Source organism: Pollicipes pollicipes, unplaced genomic scaffold (assembly GCF_011947565.3).
Source record: "Pollicipes pollicipes isolate AB1234 unplaced genomic scaffold, Ppol_2.1 Scaffold_6138;HRSCAF=7277_pilon_pilon_pilon, whole genome shotgun sequence".
Taxonomy (NCBI): Eukaryota; Metazoa; Arthropoda; class Thecostraca; order Pollicipedomorpha; family Pollicipedidae; genus Pollicipes; species Pollicipes pollicipes.
The window spans coordinates 30,420,057-30,435,995 of NW_023596818.1; the positions used below are offsets into that span (position 1 = coordinate 30,420,057).

The window sequence follows — 15,939 nt, forward strand, 5'->3', positions numbered from 1 at the left end:
GCGAGGTACCGCATGTGGCCCCGATGGAGCAGCCCGTCCGCGCGGGGGTCAGTGGCCCGCGTGAGGCCGCCCGATTCCACTTCGTCGTTTGCATTCCTACTTGTCCGTGAATGGTGGCTACTCGTTTTTTGACGCCACGTAACGGCTACTTAAGACACTGAGTTTAACCAAACCAAGTTTAGTAGTTCGTGCCCTTAGCCAAGTTTAGCAGAGCGTTACGCATGCCGCTCGAACATGCCTGTCCGTTCTAATCGACCAGCTAGCTGAGGCTGCAGCGAAATGCTGGCTGCGAAAGAGCAAACACTAATTCTCTCGTTCAGCCCTTATGTTCCAGGAGGCCACATAAACCCTTCTAAGCTGTGCAGGGCTCAAAATATGACTGAAAGATCCCGCTAGAGCCAATGGAACATGCACAAAGTTATGTAGAGGAGCTGAAGGCTATGTTTCCAGCGAACACCTATTCAGCTAATGCTAATGATAACAATGTGACACGGCTTAATCTCTCTGGCCGCTGCAGTTACCGCGTTCCTGGAAGGGTTCCAGATTATCTGGAAGCCTCAAGACGCCTAGCACACTCATCATTTTCTAGGAAAGCGACATTAATTTAGTGGTGAGTCATATGCCAACAAATCCACATCCTTGGCCAGCGTTGGTGTTGCGGAAGGGAAGTCAGAGTTGCGCGTTGTGCGCCATTGTGAGATTCGCGCGGCGAGCGTTCTTTGTGTGACGATTGTGGTCTGTCAAAGGTTGCGTCCCGTAAATAAGTACGCCTAATAGTTGTCAGGTGCCCGAGATTATTGCCAAGAGTTCTCAGTGATAGTCGCATGTCAGTCCAGAATCTTCAGAGTGTTGGTAAGTTGAATGTGGTCGTAGTGCAAGTGTCCTGGCTCTAAAGCGATCTTTGCCAAAATTATTTGGTGCGCGTGTGCGTCATGCAGGAAGCAGTGTCCTGGCATTCCTGGGCTGGAGAACGGTGCATCAGGGTAGATTCCACTGGCATGAGGCAAACTTTGAAAGCAATTGTCTTGTGTTGGGGTACATGTGGAACTAATGTGCAGTGTTCTCAAACTGGGGGGGGGGGCTCCAGCTTTTGGAGTGGAAGGGTCACAGCCCAGGGGCTCATATGATGATAAAATTGATGTCATTAGTCATTTGTTTTACTTCAGTAAGTAATGTGAGTTTAAGGGATTACAACAAACAAGTTATACCAAATGGGGGTCAATACCAGCATGCATGTACATCAGCCAGTGATGGAAGTTTCAGAAATGTTTTGGGAAGTGGGGTACAAATTTTCTGTAGTTGAGTACAAAATTTTTTAAGTGATGCAGGTCACTGCACTTCTGTTTATCTTGTCTTTGGGAGCTATCAGTGCAATGGGTGATACTCGACACAAACTTCATACACAGTAATGTATGTTAAAGCAGCATAGGTATACATTGGTATGTAATGTTAACAAAGAGCATTGTACGTCATTTGTCGTGTTTAAGGGGTGTAGGTATATGTGGGTGCCTAATTTTAGAAAAAAAATCATTGTACACCATTTGTTGTGTTTAAGGTGGAACATATTGTAAATAATATCAAAACAGGTAGAATCATGCTCCTACCTTCAAATTTTAATAACTATGATAGCAAGCTCCCAAGCACCGCACGCACCCCACTGCCTCGACTCCCCAGCACTGTTTCTGGGTTGTCGTTTGGAGCTGATCAGGGAAAAATGGAACCCAAAAGAATGCCAACGAATGTGCCACAGACAGTCACCTCCAAGCTCCACCTCTATCACATTACTCAGCTCCACCAGGTAACTGGTTTTAAAAACTGCTAAACCTTTATGACCTCCACCTTCCAAATATTGGACAATACAGGAGGCCCTGCACATCCCAGCCCAGCAATTAATAGAGACATGTGGCCCTCTCCACCCATTTGCCTTGACAATGTGAGTACAATGCCTGACTGACTCCTCCAGGCTGGCCTAAAGATATGAATCAGTCACTTTGCTGACTCTGGAGGGTAACACAATTTATTAATGGATTTTAGTGTGCTTGAACTAATATCATTGCAAAATTTGGTAACTTATGTTTCAGTTAATTGATGTCTTTTGCCCTAATGAATCCTATCCCTTAATTTGTGAGGGCAAAGTTATGGACTGATACCAGTCTGGTAATTTGTTTGGTATTAAAGCAACATTTCTTTACTAAAAAGGATATTTTTGTAAAGCTTGAATTACCAACTTTAATTTCACACCCTGAAATGACAAATTTAATGTGGTTTAAATCCCCAGCTGCCTTTACATTTTTGTATTCAGGATACCAGCAGATGGCCAAATATCCAACCACAGGGTGGTTCAGAACTAGTGCAAATAAGGCCTTGTATACTCTTTTAAGTGATACCATCTCTATGCAGCTTCCCTTGTAACTTTTACAAATCTGTTTAAATCAAGACATGAGTGGAAGCAGAATACTCATGCTCTTGACGGATCTGTCATGAGGAGGCAAATCAATAAAGCCAATTGGAGAGTTTTGCTATATTCAACCTCCGACCTGAGCTGGAAGGGGGGCTGAAGCCACTGAATGATTGAATAATCACACTTCATATGCTGAATTGCGAGTGATTCTCGTATTGGCATTGCCATAATGTGGTGGTGGCACATGAGTAGGCGGATGTCTGTGGTGGGTGCTTGGGTGTGCGGTTTTCCATCACAGTTTGTTGCATCCTTGGCAATTAATGTGGTTTGTCATCAATGGTAGGTGAAGTCATGTTCAAGTTTGAGCTCATGTGCATCAGGCATGGGAAATACCATCTTTGCAAATGCACAAACGGGTGGAATTCTGCTACTTGTTTCTCATTTCCCTTCATTCTTCAAAGGCAATTCCATTCAACATTTGCACACTTTTCACATGTCCATGCATGATTTGTTATATACCTAGGTGGCAACTCAGGCTGCTTGCTATTGGGCATCTAAGTGTGGTAGGTGCAAGATTTGTAGCATTGTAGATATCAATACATTGCTCATCATGGAAGCAACAAGTCTCCAGCTGTTGCACCCTCAGGTTTCATGTTGTCATGAAACAGAGAGGTAAAATTAGTTTTTCCAAAAGCCGTATTTGTTGTGTCATGGTGGAGTACCAAATATTTCATATAACCCACCCACAATACTGGAGTAGCAAATCTCCTGGTACACATTATACCAGGAAATGTTTATTTTTCCAACACTGTGTCAACTACTGCTAAAGAATGTTCTACAGTACTAGATTTGTACAGTACAAATTCACAGTGGATGGAATTTTTGCAGAATGCCCAATGGTATCCAGCCCATTTTGTTCAGACTGCAGGAAACATGTTTTATGCATCAGTGTGTTTGTGAAATTACAGAGTCAGTTTCATTGCCTGTACCATGTAAATCTTAGTGCTCCTTTGTGTGGATGGTCATCACTCATTCAATACTGAAAACCCATCTGTCAAGGGATAAGCCTGGTATAATGGTAATTTTGGGCACAAATTCCTCAGAATATTTTCTAAAGCAAAAACAAGTTGAAAATATTGGTGCAATAGTCTGAACTAAATTGGGTGTGGATGTATATCAGGATAAGCACATTGATGTCACTCCAGGTGTCTTTAGGAGTGAAGGGATTTCACTTGGACTGACTATTCAGCTGTGCCCATGTCTTAACATCTCATAACTTAACAATCCTAGCATGACAGGTGGGAACACAGCCTGACAATGACATTGGTGCAGTCATTATTCAACCTCTTGTATGACCAGTATGTAGCTGCTTGGTTGACCATTCTTACACCGTAACCCGGAACCTAAACTTTGGAGAAGCAAAAGCTTAAGACCAACATGCCATCAGTGCACAAAACATATAGAGCATTGTAAATACAAACATTGTAAGGTCATGCTTATTGTATGTTCAAAGTGTGATCATGCAGCCAGCAGTTTTCTGATTGTTGTTAGTGGTGTGCTCTATGGAAGATATCTTATGGAGATGGCTTTCAGGAAGTTTAGAGATGAGCTTGCACCCTTACATTGTAATGTAATTTTAGGACTTTTGAACATGAACAGATTTGATCTTTGGTTATGTTTTTTAGACATTTGGGATTAACTGCCTGCCAAAGTGGGCTTCACTGACCTGGGCCGACCAAAATGTATCAGGAGGTAACCATTATGTGATTCCAGTTATTCAAACTGCATATTTTGAATGGTCAGTTCAGGTTGCTCACAACATACTTTATTTGGACAGAAAAAAGGCACAAGGTCATGGCACAGACACAGACATTATGTTATGGCAGGTATGTGGTAGACCCAACTGATCAGGAAAGGTCAGCTGACAACTGACCAAAGGGGTTGACCCAGGACCATCATGCCACCTAAGCTGAATGAGGATGCAAAGTGGCAAATGCAGACAGTTCAGAACAAATAGAGATTAAGAGAGATGTGGCCACAGTGTTGGAAAACTTGATGTTTCCAGATACAATGTATGCCAGGGGATTTTGTACTCCAGGATTGTGACTAGGTAAAATGAAATATTTTGTACTCCATCGTGGTGCAACAAAAACAGCTTTTGGAAAAACTCATTTTACCTTTTTGTGTCAGGACAAAATAAAACCAGAATGTGCAACAGTTTGAGACTTGCTGCTTCCATCAGGAGCCATGTATTGACATCTGCAAGAGCACAAATCTTACACCCACCAGACTAAGATGCCCAATAGCAAGCAGCCTGTGTTATCACCCAGGTATGTGATAAACCATGTATGAAAATGTGAAAAATAAAGTGTGTGAATGTTGAATGGAATCGCCTTTGAAAAATACCGGGAAATAGGAAAGGAGCACCAGAATTGCACCAGGTCTGTAGATTAGCAAAGCTCTCACTTCCTATGCCCTTCACTGACCAACTCAGACTTGAACATGACATAACCTACCATTGACGACGAACTACATTAATTGCCAAGGATGCAACGAAAAGTCACAGAAAACCACACGCCCAATCACCTACCACATGCGGCCGCCTCCTCACGCAACACCACCTTGTCATGGCAATGCAAATAAGAGAATCACTCGCAATTCAGCGTCGGAAACGTCCTGAACTATTCAGCGGCTTGTGCCCGCCTCCCAGCTCAGGTTGGAGGTTGAACATAGCAAAACTCTCCAGTTGGTTTGAATGATTCGCCTCCTCGCGACTGCTTTGTCAAGAGCATAAATATGCTGCTCACACTCATGCCTTGAATAGATTTGTAAACATTTGGAGGGAAGCTGTATATGGATGAGCATCACGATTATGAAAAAGGCCTTATTTGTACTCATCCAGAACCGCCGTGTGGTTGGATTTTTGCCACTGCGTGGTACCCGGAGTACAAAAATGTTACGGCAGCTGTGGATTTAAGTCAAGTTAAAATTGTCACTTAAGGGTGTGAAATTGAAGCTGGTAATTGAGGCTTTACAAAAATATCATTTAAAGTCGCAAAGCGTTGCTATAAATTGCCAAAAAACTGTTCGGAGACAGCCATCTCACTCCAGCAAAAACACAAGGACACCATAGTAAGATGAGCCCATAACTTTGGCCCGGCAAGTTAAGGAGAAGGGTTTATTAGGTCAAGAACATCAATTGATTGCAACATAAATTATCATATTTTGCTATGATGTCAGTTAAAGTGTATCAAAATCATTTAATGCATTGCAATAGCCGCCGAAGTCAGCGGAATGACTGACTCCGATCCCTTCTGGCCGGCCTACACGGGTCTGTCAGGCGTTGTACTTGCGCTGGCTCGGTTAACCGGTTAAAAGTGCTGTTTGTCTCTATTGTTCGGGTGGGACGTGCAGGACCTCGTGTGTTGACCGGGAGTGGGAAGGTGAGGGGCGCGAACGCTTAGCTGCTTTTAAAACCAGTTAGCTGGTGGAGCGTGAGTAGCGTGACCGTGGTGGAGCTTGAGTAGGTGGCTGTCTGTGGCGTGTTCACTGGCATTTTTTGTGCACCATTTTTGTCTGGCTGTGCGTATCGTACCCACCCTCCATTTTGGAGGGTGTATAAGCCCGGTGTGTAACCACCCTCCGTTTTTGGGAGTGTAGATGCCCGATGCGTAGGTTCCCTCCGTTTTGGAGGGTGTAGCACAGAGCCTGTCATAAATTGCAAACTGCCCCATGTGTATGCACATGTGTTGCATAGTACAGAGTATGAGACTGTGTTATTTAATTGTCTAATACTGATGTTTCCGTTCATTTGAAGGGTTTTTACATGAATTGCTTTATATGAAAAGTGGCGCTTTTGTTGACTACCACCCATTGTAGTGTTATCTCTCGAAGATAACAAATAAAACTGTAATGACCCACAGCACTTGGGTAATTTTGTACTCCACTATAGGAAATTTGTGCTCTGCTACCATGAAAATTTTTGGGATTTCCAACGCTGTGTGGCCACCATAAAGTTGCACTGCTTTAGATTCCTGTGAGGGTTTCTCCTGTACTGAAAAGTGGGGCACATCTTGAAACTGGCAGTGTTGGGTGTGTTTAAAGAATGCTGCATTTTTGAACCTTGGAAATATTAACCTACCATTTTTGTGAATTGCTCGGGGCATGGAAGTTACCATAGCCCTGTTTTATTGGTGAGATCTGGTCATCAGTCATGATTGCCATGTATTCACACATCTGTCAATTGAAAATACTTATGGACAGAACATATGTAGGTGTGTAGTGTATGTAGGTGGTATCTTTTTGTTTTACCACCCGATATCATTGCTAAATAGGGGTGATTTGAGCAGTGCCGACCAGTACACAAAAACATGATCATCTTCCCGAAATTGTTGAATTAGTAACTTTGTATGAGTGAGTGTGGAAAGGGATATGGCTTGCATATGGAGATAGAAGTTTAACAGACGCCATCTCGTTCCCCAGATCCCTTTGCTGCTGCAAGTGAGGGACTCAATGAAGGCGCGCAGGGTGGACTGATTCACATCCGCATCCAGCAGCGGAACCGGCGGAAGACCCTCACCACTGTCCAGGGTCTTCCAGCGGAATATGACCTGAAGAAAATCGTGAAAACATGCAAAAAGGTTTGTTCAGTGATTTGTAGAAGAACAGACTATAGCATAATGCCTAGGTATTAATTGGAACACCAGTTAAAACTGACCTTTGAATGACCTTATGATCTTGTGTTGCCATTCTGATTTATGTTAAATGGCACTGAAGATCAATCAGTCAGCAGTGTAGATAAATTTGAGGATGGTTTACTGTGTGGTGTGCGTAAATGTGGTATGCGTATGCGTAAATGTGTACACAATGTGTATGAAATGTGTACTAATGTGTACACTTAGCTGCCAGTTCCTAACTGAACACCATGTTGTGACTAGTGGGTCATTTTTAATGCATGTTAGCTGATGTATGTTTTTACTGTAGTATTAATTTTAAGTGCCAACTTTAGCTTTTTGAGCTTCGCCAAGAGGTCTTTGCCCCCAATGCCTCAATGTGGCCATGAGCAGAAGCCACCCTCAAGAGGCTTCAAATCCTCCATCATCCACTATGGGACCAAAGCAGAGCTGTCTCGAGACCATAGCAACTAGGACGTGCTGCTGGAACACATAGTCAGTCGCCAGTTGTCGACAATTAACCACCAGCCTCGAGAAAGAATGCTGCTGCTTGCAGATCGGAAATTGTTCGTTTCTCCATCTTACATCTAGGTCGCCATAGCTCTGATCAGTCAGGTGCTTAGGAAGATGGGGCCAGCAAGGAATGGGACGAAATGCAGAACCTTTGCATTTCGTGGGCTACATTGCTGCAGTCAAACAGTCTGGCTTCTCAAGATCGTCATTTTTGAAAATTGTATTATTACACAAAGATCGGACTCACCCAGGTGTGACAGTCATCCACCACACGGTCCCCCTACAACGGCTGACGCCTTTCATCGGCAGGAGTTTGCGTGTAACGGCACGGTGATCGAGCACCCCGAGTACGGCGAGGTCCTGCAGCTGCAGGGCGACCAGCGCGAGAACATCTGCCAGCTGCTCACCAAGTACGGCCTGGCCACCAGCGCCCAGCTGAAGGTGCACGGCTTCTAGGCCGCGTCGCCGCCGATGCGGCAGCGCCACTCCGGGCGCCGTCGGCCGGGCCTCTCGCGCCGCCCCTGGCCGGGCAGGCGCCACACTCGGCGCTTTTAACGTTGCACCGCTTCTTTTATTCGATGTTCGTTGCCTGGTACTTCCGGTTTGTGAGGCGCGTCGCATGTCTCCTGGTTGTGGCGCGATGAGCTAATAAATGGACGGTATCGGGTGAGATTCTCATGTATTTTATGCTGGCGAGGGTGGATTGATTGAGAGCTCTGTTGGAAAGTGGTCCGACGCACACACGCAGGACTAAGTGGCGTCCTATGGGTCTTTTCGGGCCGGGTGTTTTGCACTGGTTTGTGGCGTCGCCAACGTAGGTGTTGCAACAATCACTAACCCGACCCTCCTAAAATGTGATCAGGGGCGGGGCTTGGGCGACCGGCAAACAAGAACAGTTCGCTTGCCTTACATCACATGAAAAGCAGTCTCGAGGGATCGTAATCGCAATGGTTGGCCATCGCAAGAAAAGCCACATTTGACACACATTACCGGTCATATACTCCCTGCAGCGTCTTCACACATTTACTCAAGGTACATAAAGTATCGATCGTTGAGGCAAAAGTTATCTATTTGCCTCAAGCATCGTTGCGCGTCGGTACGTGAGCATCTGCTCTTTGTCTCGCCCGTTCCCTCCCTATAACGCCCCTATAACGCCCCTATAACGCCCATTACCGCAGCTAGCCCTCTCACCACTCCTCATCCTCGTTTCATCGGGATCGTCGTGCTCCATCGCCCGCGCCCCCGTGCGGGCCAGCAACGGCGCGTCCCAACACGCCACCTTGGCCAGGGTATCCGGGGCGCGAGGGGCCGTGGGGCCCCATACCGGTCTAGCGGTATGTCGCCTGCGCTGTGGCTGTTTGTTCTGAACGTGTCTCCGTTTGGGGTGCCTTACCGCGCGCAGCGGCTGAAGGGGTCAAGGGGCGGTGGCGCTAAACCACGGTCAAGACAGGGAGGCGTCTCGCCGGTTACACCTTGCCGTGTGAGAGGCTTCGTCCACCCCGCATAGACCCCGGGTGGCCATTGCGGTGATCACCTCCCGTGGGAGTGTTGGACGGTCCCCCAGTGGCGTTCCGTGGTGGGTAAAGAGTCCCGGCGCCGCAAGGAATGCCCATTTTTGCGCGGCATTTACCAACCAAAACATTTCTGTCCCTCGACATGGGGAAGGACCGTGATGTTACCGGGGCGCAGCGAGGAGTTTGGTCGTGCCCCTCCCCCCCCCCCCCCTCCGCCACACGCACGCACGCACGCACGCCTGGATCACAGTATTTCGCCGCGAAGAACGCAGCATCGCGGCTGTAAACCGGTCTGATAAGCTCAGAGACTGCGTCGTCGAGGTGGAACTGTTCAACAATCAGGACACGGCGCGGACCGTGACGGCCCCACGCAACGTATGGTATCCACGGCAAGGGCGGGAAGCATGACGCGTCTCTGTCGATCTCCGTCGCGGAGCAACGAACGGAGAACTTACCAGGAGGTGCCATCAGTTGCTTTGACCTGCGCGGTGTGTGTGAGGAGGAGATGGTGGAAGAAGCGGCGATGTGCGGCGTTATACCGGCTTGCAGAATCGTTACAAAGAGGGACCTGAAACCATTCCGGCGAAGAACACAATGCTTACGTTTAGCCGAACCGAACTGCCATCTGAGGCACGTGCCGGGTACGCCCTGTCAGTGTTTTCTTATTAAAGTATATTTATGCCAAACCCCTCGCGCTGTTCGCAATGCTAGCGTTTTGGCCTCACGAACACGTACTGCCGAAATCGTCCCGGGAGCGGGAAGTGTGCGTATGTTGACCTCTACGACGACCAGTGCTCACGTGACGTGCCACGCTGCGTGAACTGTGGGCTCGACCAGACACCGCACGTGGCCTCTACTCGCGGCCATGACACCCGCCTCGTCGCGTCTCACACGCATTTGTGGAAGGCCTGCGGAAGCGCGAGAGCGCCATGGGGCGGACAGGCGCGCCTGCGAGGCCAAGCGAGCGCGCCTGCTGGAGCGGGAACGGGCCTGCTGAAGCAGTAGCGGCCTCACGCGACCAATCGGCTGTCTGCCGGATGCGTCTTCACCCAGGTGCAGTACTCCACCGCCTGGCAGGCCCGTGGAGGCCACGCCCAGATTCGCTGCGACGGGAAGGGGACGGCCGGTGGGACCTCCTCACCACCACCCAGGACGGGGTTTGTTGCTGGTAAGTGTGCCCCGCCCGGCCCCCTGTCGTCGTCGGACGATGGCAGCCCCAGGTGCCGGTTCCACGGAGTTGGAGAGTGCTAGCCCGTGTTGGCCAAGAGAGCCTTTTGCTTGACGTGGGGCACGGCACTTAAGTGGCGCGTAGCCCCGTGTCTTATTCCTTTAAGTGCCTGAACGCGCCATCTTTGCAAGCATTTTTTGCAGTGGAAGCTTGGGTGGCTACGGGCGAATTACCAGAACCTGCAGGCCGCAGTTCGCCGGCAGTGTCCGGTGGTCCTGGCCCCAAGGGAAACAAGCTGGCACCGAACTCAGAGTGCAGCATCAACATTTACACTGTATGCCGTTAGGATATGGTGGCTGACACCATATCGCACGGTGGAGTCTCCCCAGCGGCCCACCTCAGCGTGCCCGCGCAACAGCTCGTGATCAAGTCTGCACTTCAAGCTGTAGCCGCACGTCCTTTTTTGACCACTTGCATAGCACAGCCTGCTGTCTGTACTCACCACCTGATTAATCCTTTCCACTCGCAGGGCTCGGACGGCTCGCATCTGAACTCCCGCGCCGGTTTTAATTTTAGGCGGTTTGAATGCCCACCGTATGGCTTGGAGTTGTGCCAGCACAACCTGCGTGGTAGGTTATGTCAAGCCTTTATCCATGACTCGTCTTTAAGTCAAACGCTGAGATGGGAGCCCACTTTACGTTGCCCTCCGACCAGTCTCCGGCTCGTGACCTCCAGTAGACAGCACCAATCTCCAGGCTGGAATATACAAAAGCCGATTGGAGCGAATTTCAATCCCTTCTCAAGCTTCGTCTTCTGCAGAATTGAGCCGTAGCTCCACATCTGTGGCGGATTTTGCGGCTACACTTTTAAGTTGTGCAACGAAATGCATTCTGCGTTTTTCCGATGCCCGCACGGAACACCGGCTCCGTGGTCGACGGAGGATGGTCGGAACGCTCGCCACCCGCGCATGGAAGCAAGCTTTTCGAACTTCTGACTGCAGATAACCTGGTAGCTTTCAATAAGACAAGGGCGTTTGCTGGAGGAACCGTCAGAGAGGCTCAACTTCAGTCTTGGCGAGAATATGTAATCACACCAAATCATTCCACACCAGCATCAGAGGCATGGAGCTGCATCAAGTGTACTACGGGCAGTATCAGAGGCATGGAGCTGCATCAAGTGCACCACGGGGCAGGTTTGCTCAGTACCCACTCCTGTACTGCCAGTAGGCAGCCAGCTCCTGTCCCGGCCGATCGACGTTACACAAAAATCGCTCGTGCGATCTTGGAACGCAGTCGGGGAAGCAACACCGGGCCAAAGGTTGTTCGTCACAGGCCCTGCTGTGAAGCATTCATGGCGGACTTGTCCACCTCCAAACAACTGCCATGAAATGTTTCAGAGGGACCCGATCAAGTACACAATGGCGTGCTCCATCATCTGCGTCCCTGCGTGCAGAAGATGCTCCGAGCGACTTTTACTATTTATGTGCAAGTGGTGACCTTTTTGCGGGCTGGCGGGAGGCTTCAGTGGTTCCTGTTCTAAAGCCTGGGATGAGCGGCGAGGAACCGTTTCAATATTGACTGACATTCTCGCATCCTCACTGTGTGAAGTGATAACGAGAATGGCAAACGTACGCCTCACCTGGTTTTTGGAGTTACATGTTTTTTGTGAGTGTGTAGTGCGGTTTTAGAAAATAACAAAGTTGTGCCAGCTTTATTTTGGCCTTTGATAGAGACATAAGAGCTGGATTTAAGAGAAAACATAATGGCGCAGTGTTCTTCGATTTGGAGGGGCCTATGATACGAAGCGTCGCCGTGGTACTATTCTGAAGCTCCTTGGCTTTGACATTTGGGGCTCTAGGGGCACTTTCACATAATTTTGCATCAGATCGTCGTTTTGGTGTTCGTGTTGGTTCCATGTCATCAGACAATTTTGTTTTAATGAACCGTGTGTCCCAGGGTAGCGTGCTGAGTGTGACGCTTTTTGCCCTCGCCATTAACGACATCTGCAACTCTTCCACAATCCGTCGGTCGAGCGCTTTTTGTGGACGACTTTACCATCTGGTACATCGCATTAACAGTCCCTGATATGGAGCGGCATATCCAGCTCATTGTGACATGCTTGGAGGGGTGGAGCATTGAAAACGGATTTCATTTGATACCTGCAAAGACCAAGGTCGTACACTTGTGCACCGCCGCCGATGTTCCCCCAAATTGATTATCCATCTGTAGGGACAACGCATCCCATCAGAGTCTGCTGTGGGGTTTCTCCGGCTGTGGTTTGATCGTGGGCTGACGTGCAAAGCACGTTTGAAGATCTTACAAAGCACGTGTTAAGATCAGAGACGTTTTTAAATCGCTCGACATTTTGAAGTGTGTAGCACGAACAGCATACGGAACTGAGAGGATCACGCTCCTGCTTTTACATTGCTTCAATCATTCGTCTTAAGCTGGACTACGCATCATGTACTATCGCAACAGAGTCCAACAAAGGCGCCCTTGACCTGTACAACACACAGTTCTCCGCATGGTTACCGGAACGTTTCGGACGTCACGGACCGTGAGCCTTCTTGAGGAAGCAGACGAAACGCCGCTGTCTGCTGGCCACCAGACACTTGACATGGACCTGGTTTGCGTGTTGAATACGCCAGCTCCCCCCCCCCCCCCCCCCCACCCCACCCCACCCACCCATCCGATTCATGGAGCGGTGTGTTCACGCGCAATAACGGCACTGCATTGCGGAGGTATGATGTCCAGCTCCACCCTGCCTCCTGACCTCGCCAAATGCTGACGTTTTGCCGTCCCGGGTCAAGGGAGGTAGCGAATGCCTGGGATTAGTCCGGTCCAGAATTTGATAGTGTATCGGATGGCATGGAGGACACGTGTTCACATGTACAGATGGCATGAAGGGCATGTGTTCACATATACAGATGGCATGGAGGGCACGTGTTCACATATACAGATGGTTCGAAGACAAATGACGGATTGGGGGAGTGGTACGTTTGCGGGTGGTTTCGCCATTCAGTTATTCATCCCTGCCGAAATGTGTCAGTTTTCACTTTTGAATTGATAGCTTTTACCAAGGTGTTATGTTTTATTGAGATTAAACATGGTAACTTGGACCTTACATTGATCGACACCTCTGAACGGCATTTTGGGTGTAAAGACGTCGTACCAATGATATTCCCTGGTACAGGAGATCGTAATGCGTTTGTTAGCACGTGACGAGGCAGACAATAAAATTACTCGTTATTGGAACCCCAGCCATCTTGGTATACAGGGACATGAAATGGCTGACGCGGCAGCAAAACGAGCGGTACTCGTGCCGTGTACACGTGCGCCTCCACCCCCTGTGCGAGACTTTTACGCAGCCGTTAGTACATAAATTCACAGTAGGTGGCAACGTAGCTTGGATGCGATGGCAAACAACGAGCCTCACGTCATAGAACTCCAGCTGGAGCGCTGGCAGGCCTGCCCTCACCGGGCTAGATGAAAAGAAATAACACTCAATGGCTGCGCATTGGCCACATCCACGCACCTCACGGGTACATACTTTGTGGCAAAGGGGGACCCCCGTGTTCTCGCTGTGCTGAGCCACTTACCGCACACCATGTGATCAGCTCGTGTTCGCATTACAAAGTCGTGCGTGTGCGCTCATTGGAAGGTGTGGTTCAGCGCTTTAATATCATGATGCTCTGGGAAATGATTCACTTACTTGACGCGCACAAGCCATGTGCTTTCCTGAGAGCTGTTGGTTTATCAGCCATACACAAACCTGGTTTTATAGTTAACACTTCGTTATGGGCGCCAGATAACCGTAGATGTCGGCGCGAACCAAAACCTCATTTGTCATCATCAAGGATCGGTTTGTCATTAAAGATCAAGAACTGCTTGGACTTTCCTCGAACCCATGTCTGCAGAGTGCAGTAGGAGCTGACATCAGACCGTCTGTGGGCAGACTACGAGCCAGTGGTCAGTAAGGGCTGTAGACGTACATGTGTACCTCGCGCTACTCAAACTTTTCTACGTCGGCTCGTCCCATTCATTCTTCGCCACAATGCAGCGAACAATAAATGGGTATGCCATAAGTAATACGTAATAAATAATGGCTTCACTGCCAGTCGGCTTGCTTGCTGCAGGTCAGGCCTGTGGTGCCGTCTGTGTGCATTGAGCGTAAAACGAGCGCGGTCGGCGACGAACAGCTGGGGAGACCGTGAATGGTTCGGACCTGGCTGTGCGGGTTGAGGTGGAGGGATGAAGTGGGAGAAGCTGAATAGAGAGAGAGACTTGGAAGGGAAAGATCTTGATAGATCAGACAAATATAACAGCGCAATTGACAACAGTCATATCATAGCCAAGCTTTTTACATTGGGGACAACCTTTCGGCCTTGGGCTTCTTCAAGTCTTTGAACGTTTCGCCTGCCGGAGTTGTGGAAGGCCCAAGACCGAATGCGTCTCTCCGATAGAGAAAGTTTGGTTATGATAAGACCGTGACCTTTAATTATGCTGCTAACCTGTTCATGAGTCCCAGGCCTGCATTCCGTCACAGAAGCCAATGAGATTTCAACCTGAGAGAACAAGGTTTGATATCAGAAGGAAAGGCCTAGAGCTCCAGGCTTTCCAGCATCATGAGATGCTAGCTGAAAACCGCGACCTTTGGCGTACATGGATGCATCGGTTAAACGACGTTATCAAACAATCACTTGGATATCTTATGTTAATGCTCGATGTTTCATGGCAGTGCAGTGTTCATGGTCGCGAGCGACCGTCATAGTGATTGACTAATGACCGCTTGTTATCGTCGCTTAGCCGGCGCTTCCTGGTATAACGTCTGTCATTTCCAGCATGATGTTTCATAATGAGACCAAAGTTTAACAGAGGGGGCAGATGGGCAACTAACCGCATCCCGCGATCTGACAAAAGCAATCATGTTAGCGTAGAAACTGGGAACCCAGCGTTCATTATGAATTAAGAGTTCTTACGTTATCAGCTACCAACCTTCGATATGCCAGGAGGTGCCTAATAAAATGACGTTCTCGAGTCAATGATTAGATATACCCCGTCACGCCAGATGCACATACATACGCCCTTGACACTTGGCGCACCTCCCATTTGGCCCTCGATACCTAAAAATACACAAGCCGGAGGACGGTGTTACGTCAGATGCACATACACACGCCCTTGACACTCGGTGCACCCCACATTTGGCCCTCGATGCTTTAAGCACCCAAAGCTGAGTCCAGTGCTTCAGTGACTAATCACGTACCATTGACTATTGCCTAGTTACCTGACGGTCTCTTGGATAGCTACGTCACAGACGGGCGACTATGGGTTCCATGTGTTACGTCAGAGGATGGCAGTCTCGGGTCACCTTGCCGAAGAAAACTTTGCCAATGTAGGCTTGGCCGCTAAGGTTCCGTTGGTGAGAGCCGAGTGTCGGCGATACTTATGCTTACGTCTGCTGCGTACAGATGGCAGCACGCCCGCCGTGTTCCGTTCTTCCGATGGCCTGGCTGTTGGCTGAGATATGGTCGTCGCGTCCGATGGATGGGCCAGCGGTCACCCCGCAGCTGCAGATAGGCGGCAGGCCGTGAACGGATCGGCCACAGCGTCGGCTGGCCTCCGGTCCCGGGCCGCTCCCAGAGGATCGCTCGGTGTGACCCCGGGAGGTCGC

General features: G+C 48.9%; 1 protein-coding gene across 1 annotated transcript; it reads left to right on the plus strand.

Moving 5' to 3' along the window:
- Nucleotides 1-669: 669 nt before the first annotated feature.
- Nucleotides 670-8,265, plus strand: eIF1 (eukaryotic translation initiation factor eIF1). The gene is made up of 3 exons (XM_037229914.1): nucleotides 670-852; nucleotides 6,884-7,041; nucleotides 7,897-8,265. Exons 1-3 carry the CDS (start codon nucleotides 825-827, stop codon nucleotides 8,041-8,043), a joined length of 333 nt encoding a protein of 110 aa, XP_037085809.1. The 5' UTR covers nucleotides 670-824; the 3' UTR covers nucleotides 8,044-8,265.
- Nucleotides 8,266-15,939: the final 7,674 nt, after the last annotated feature.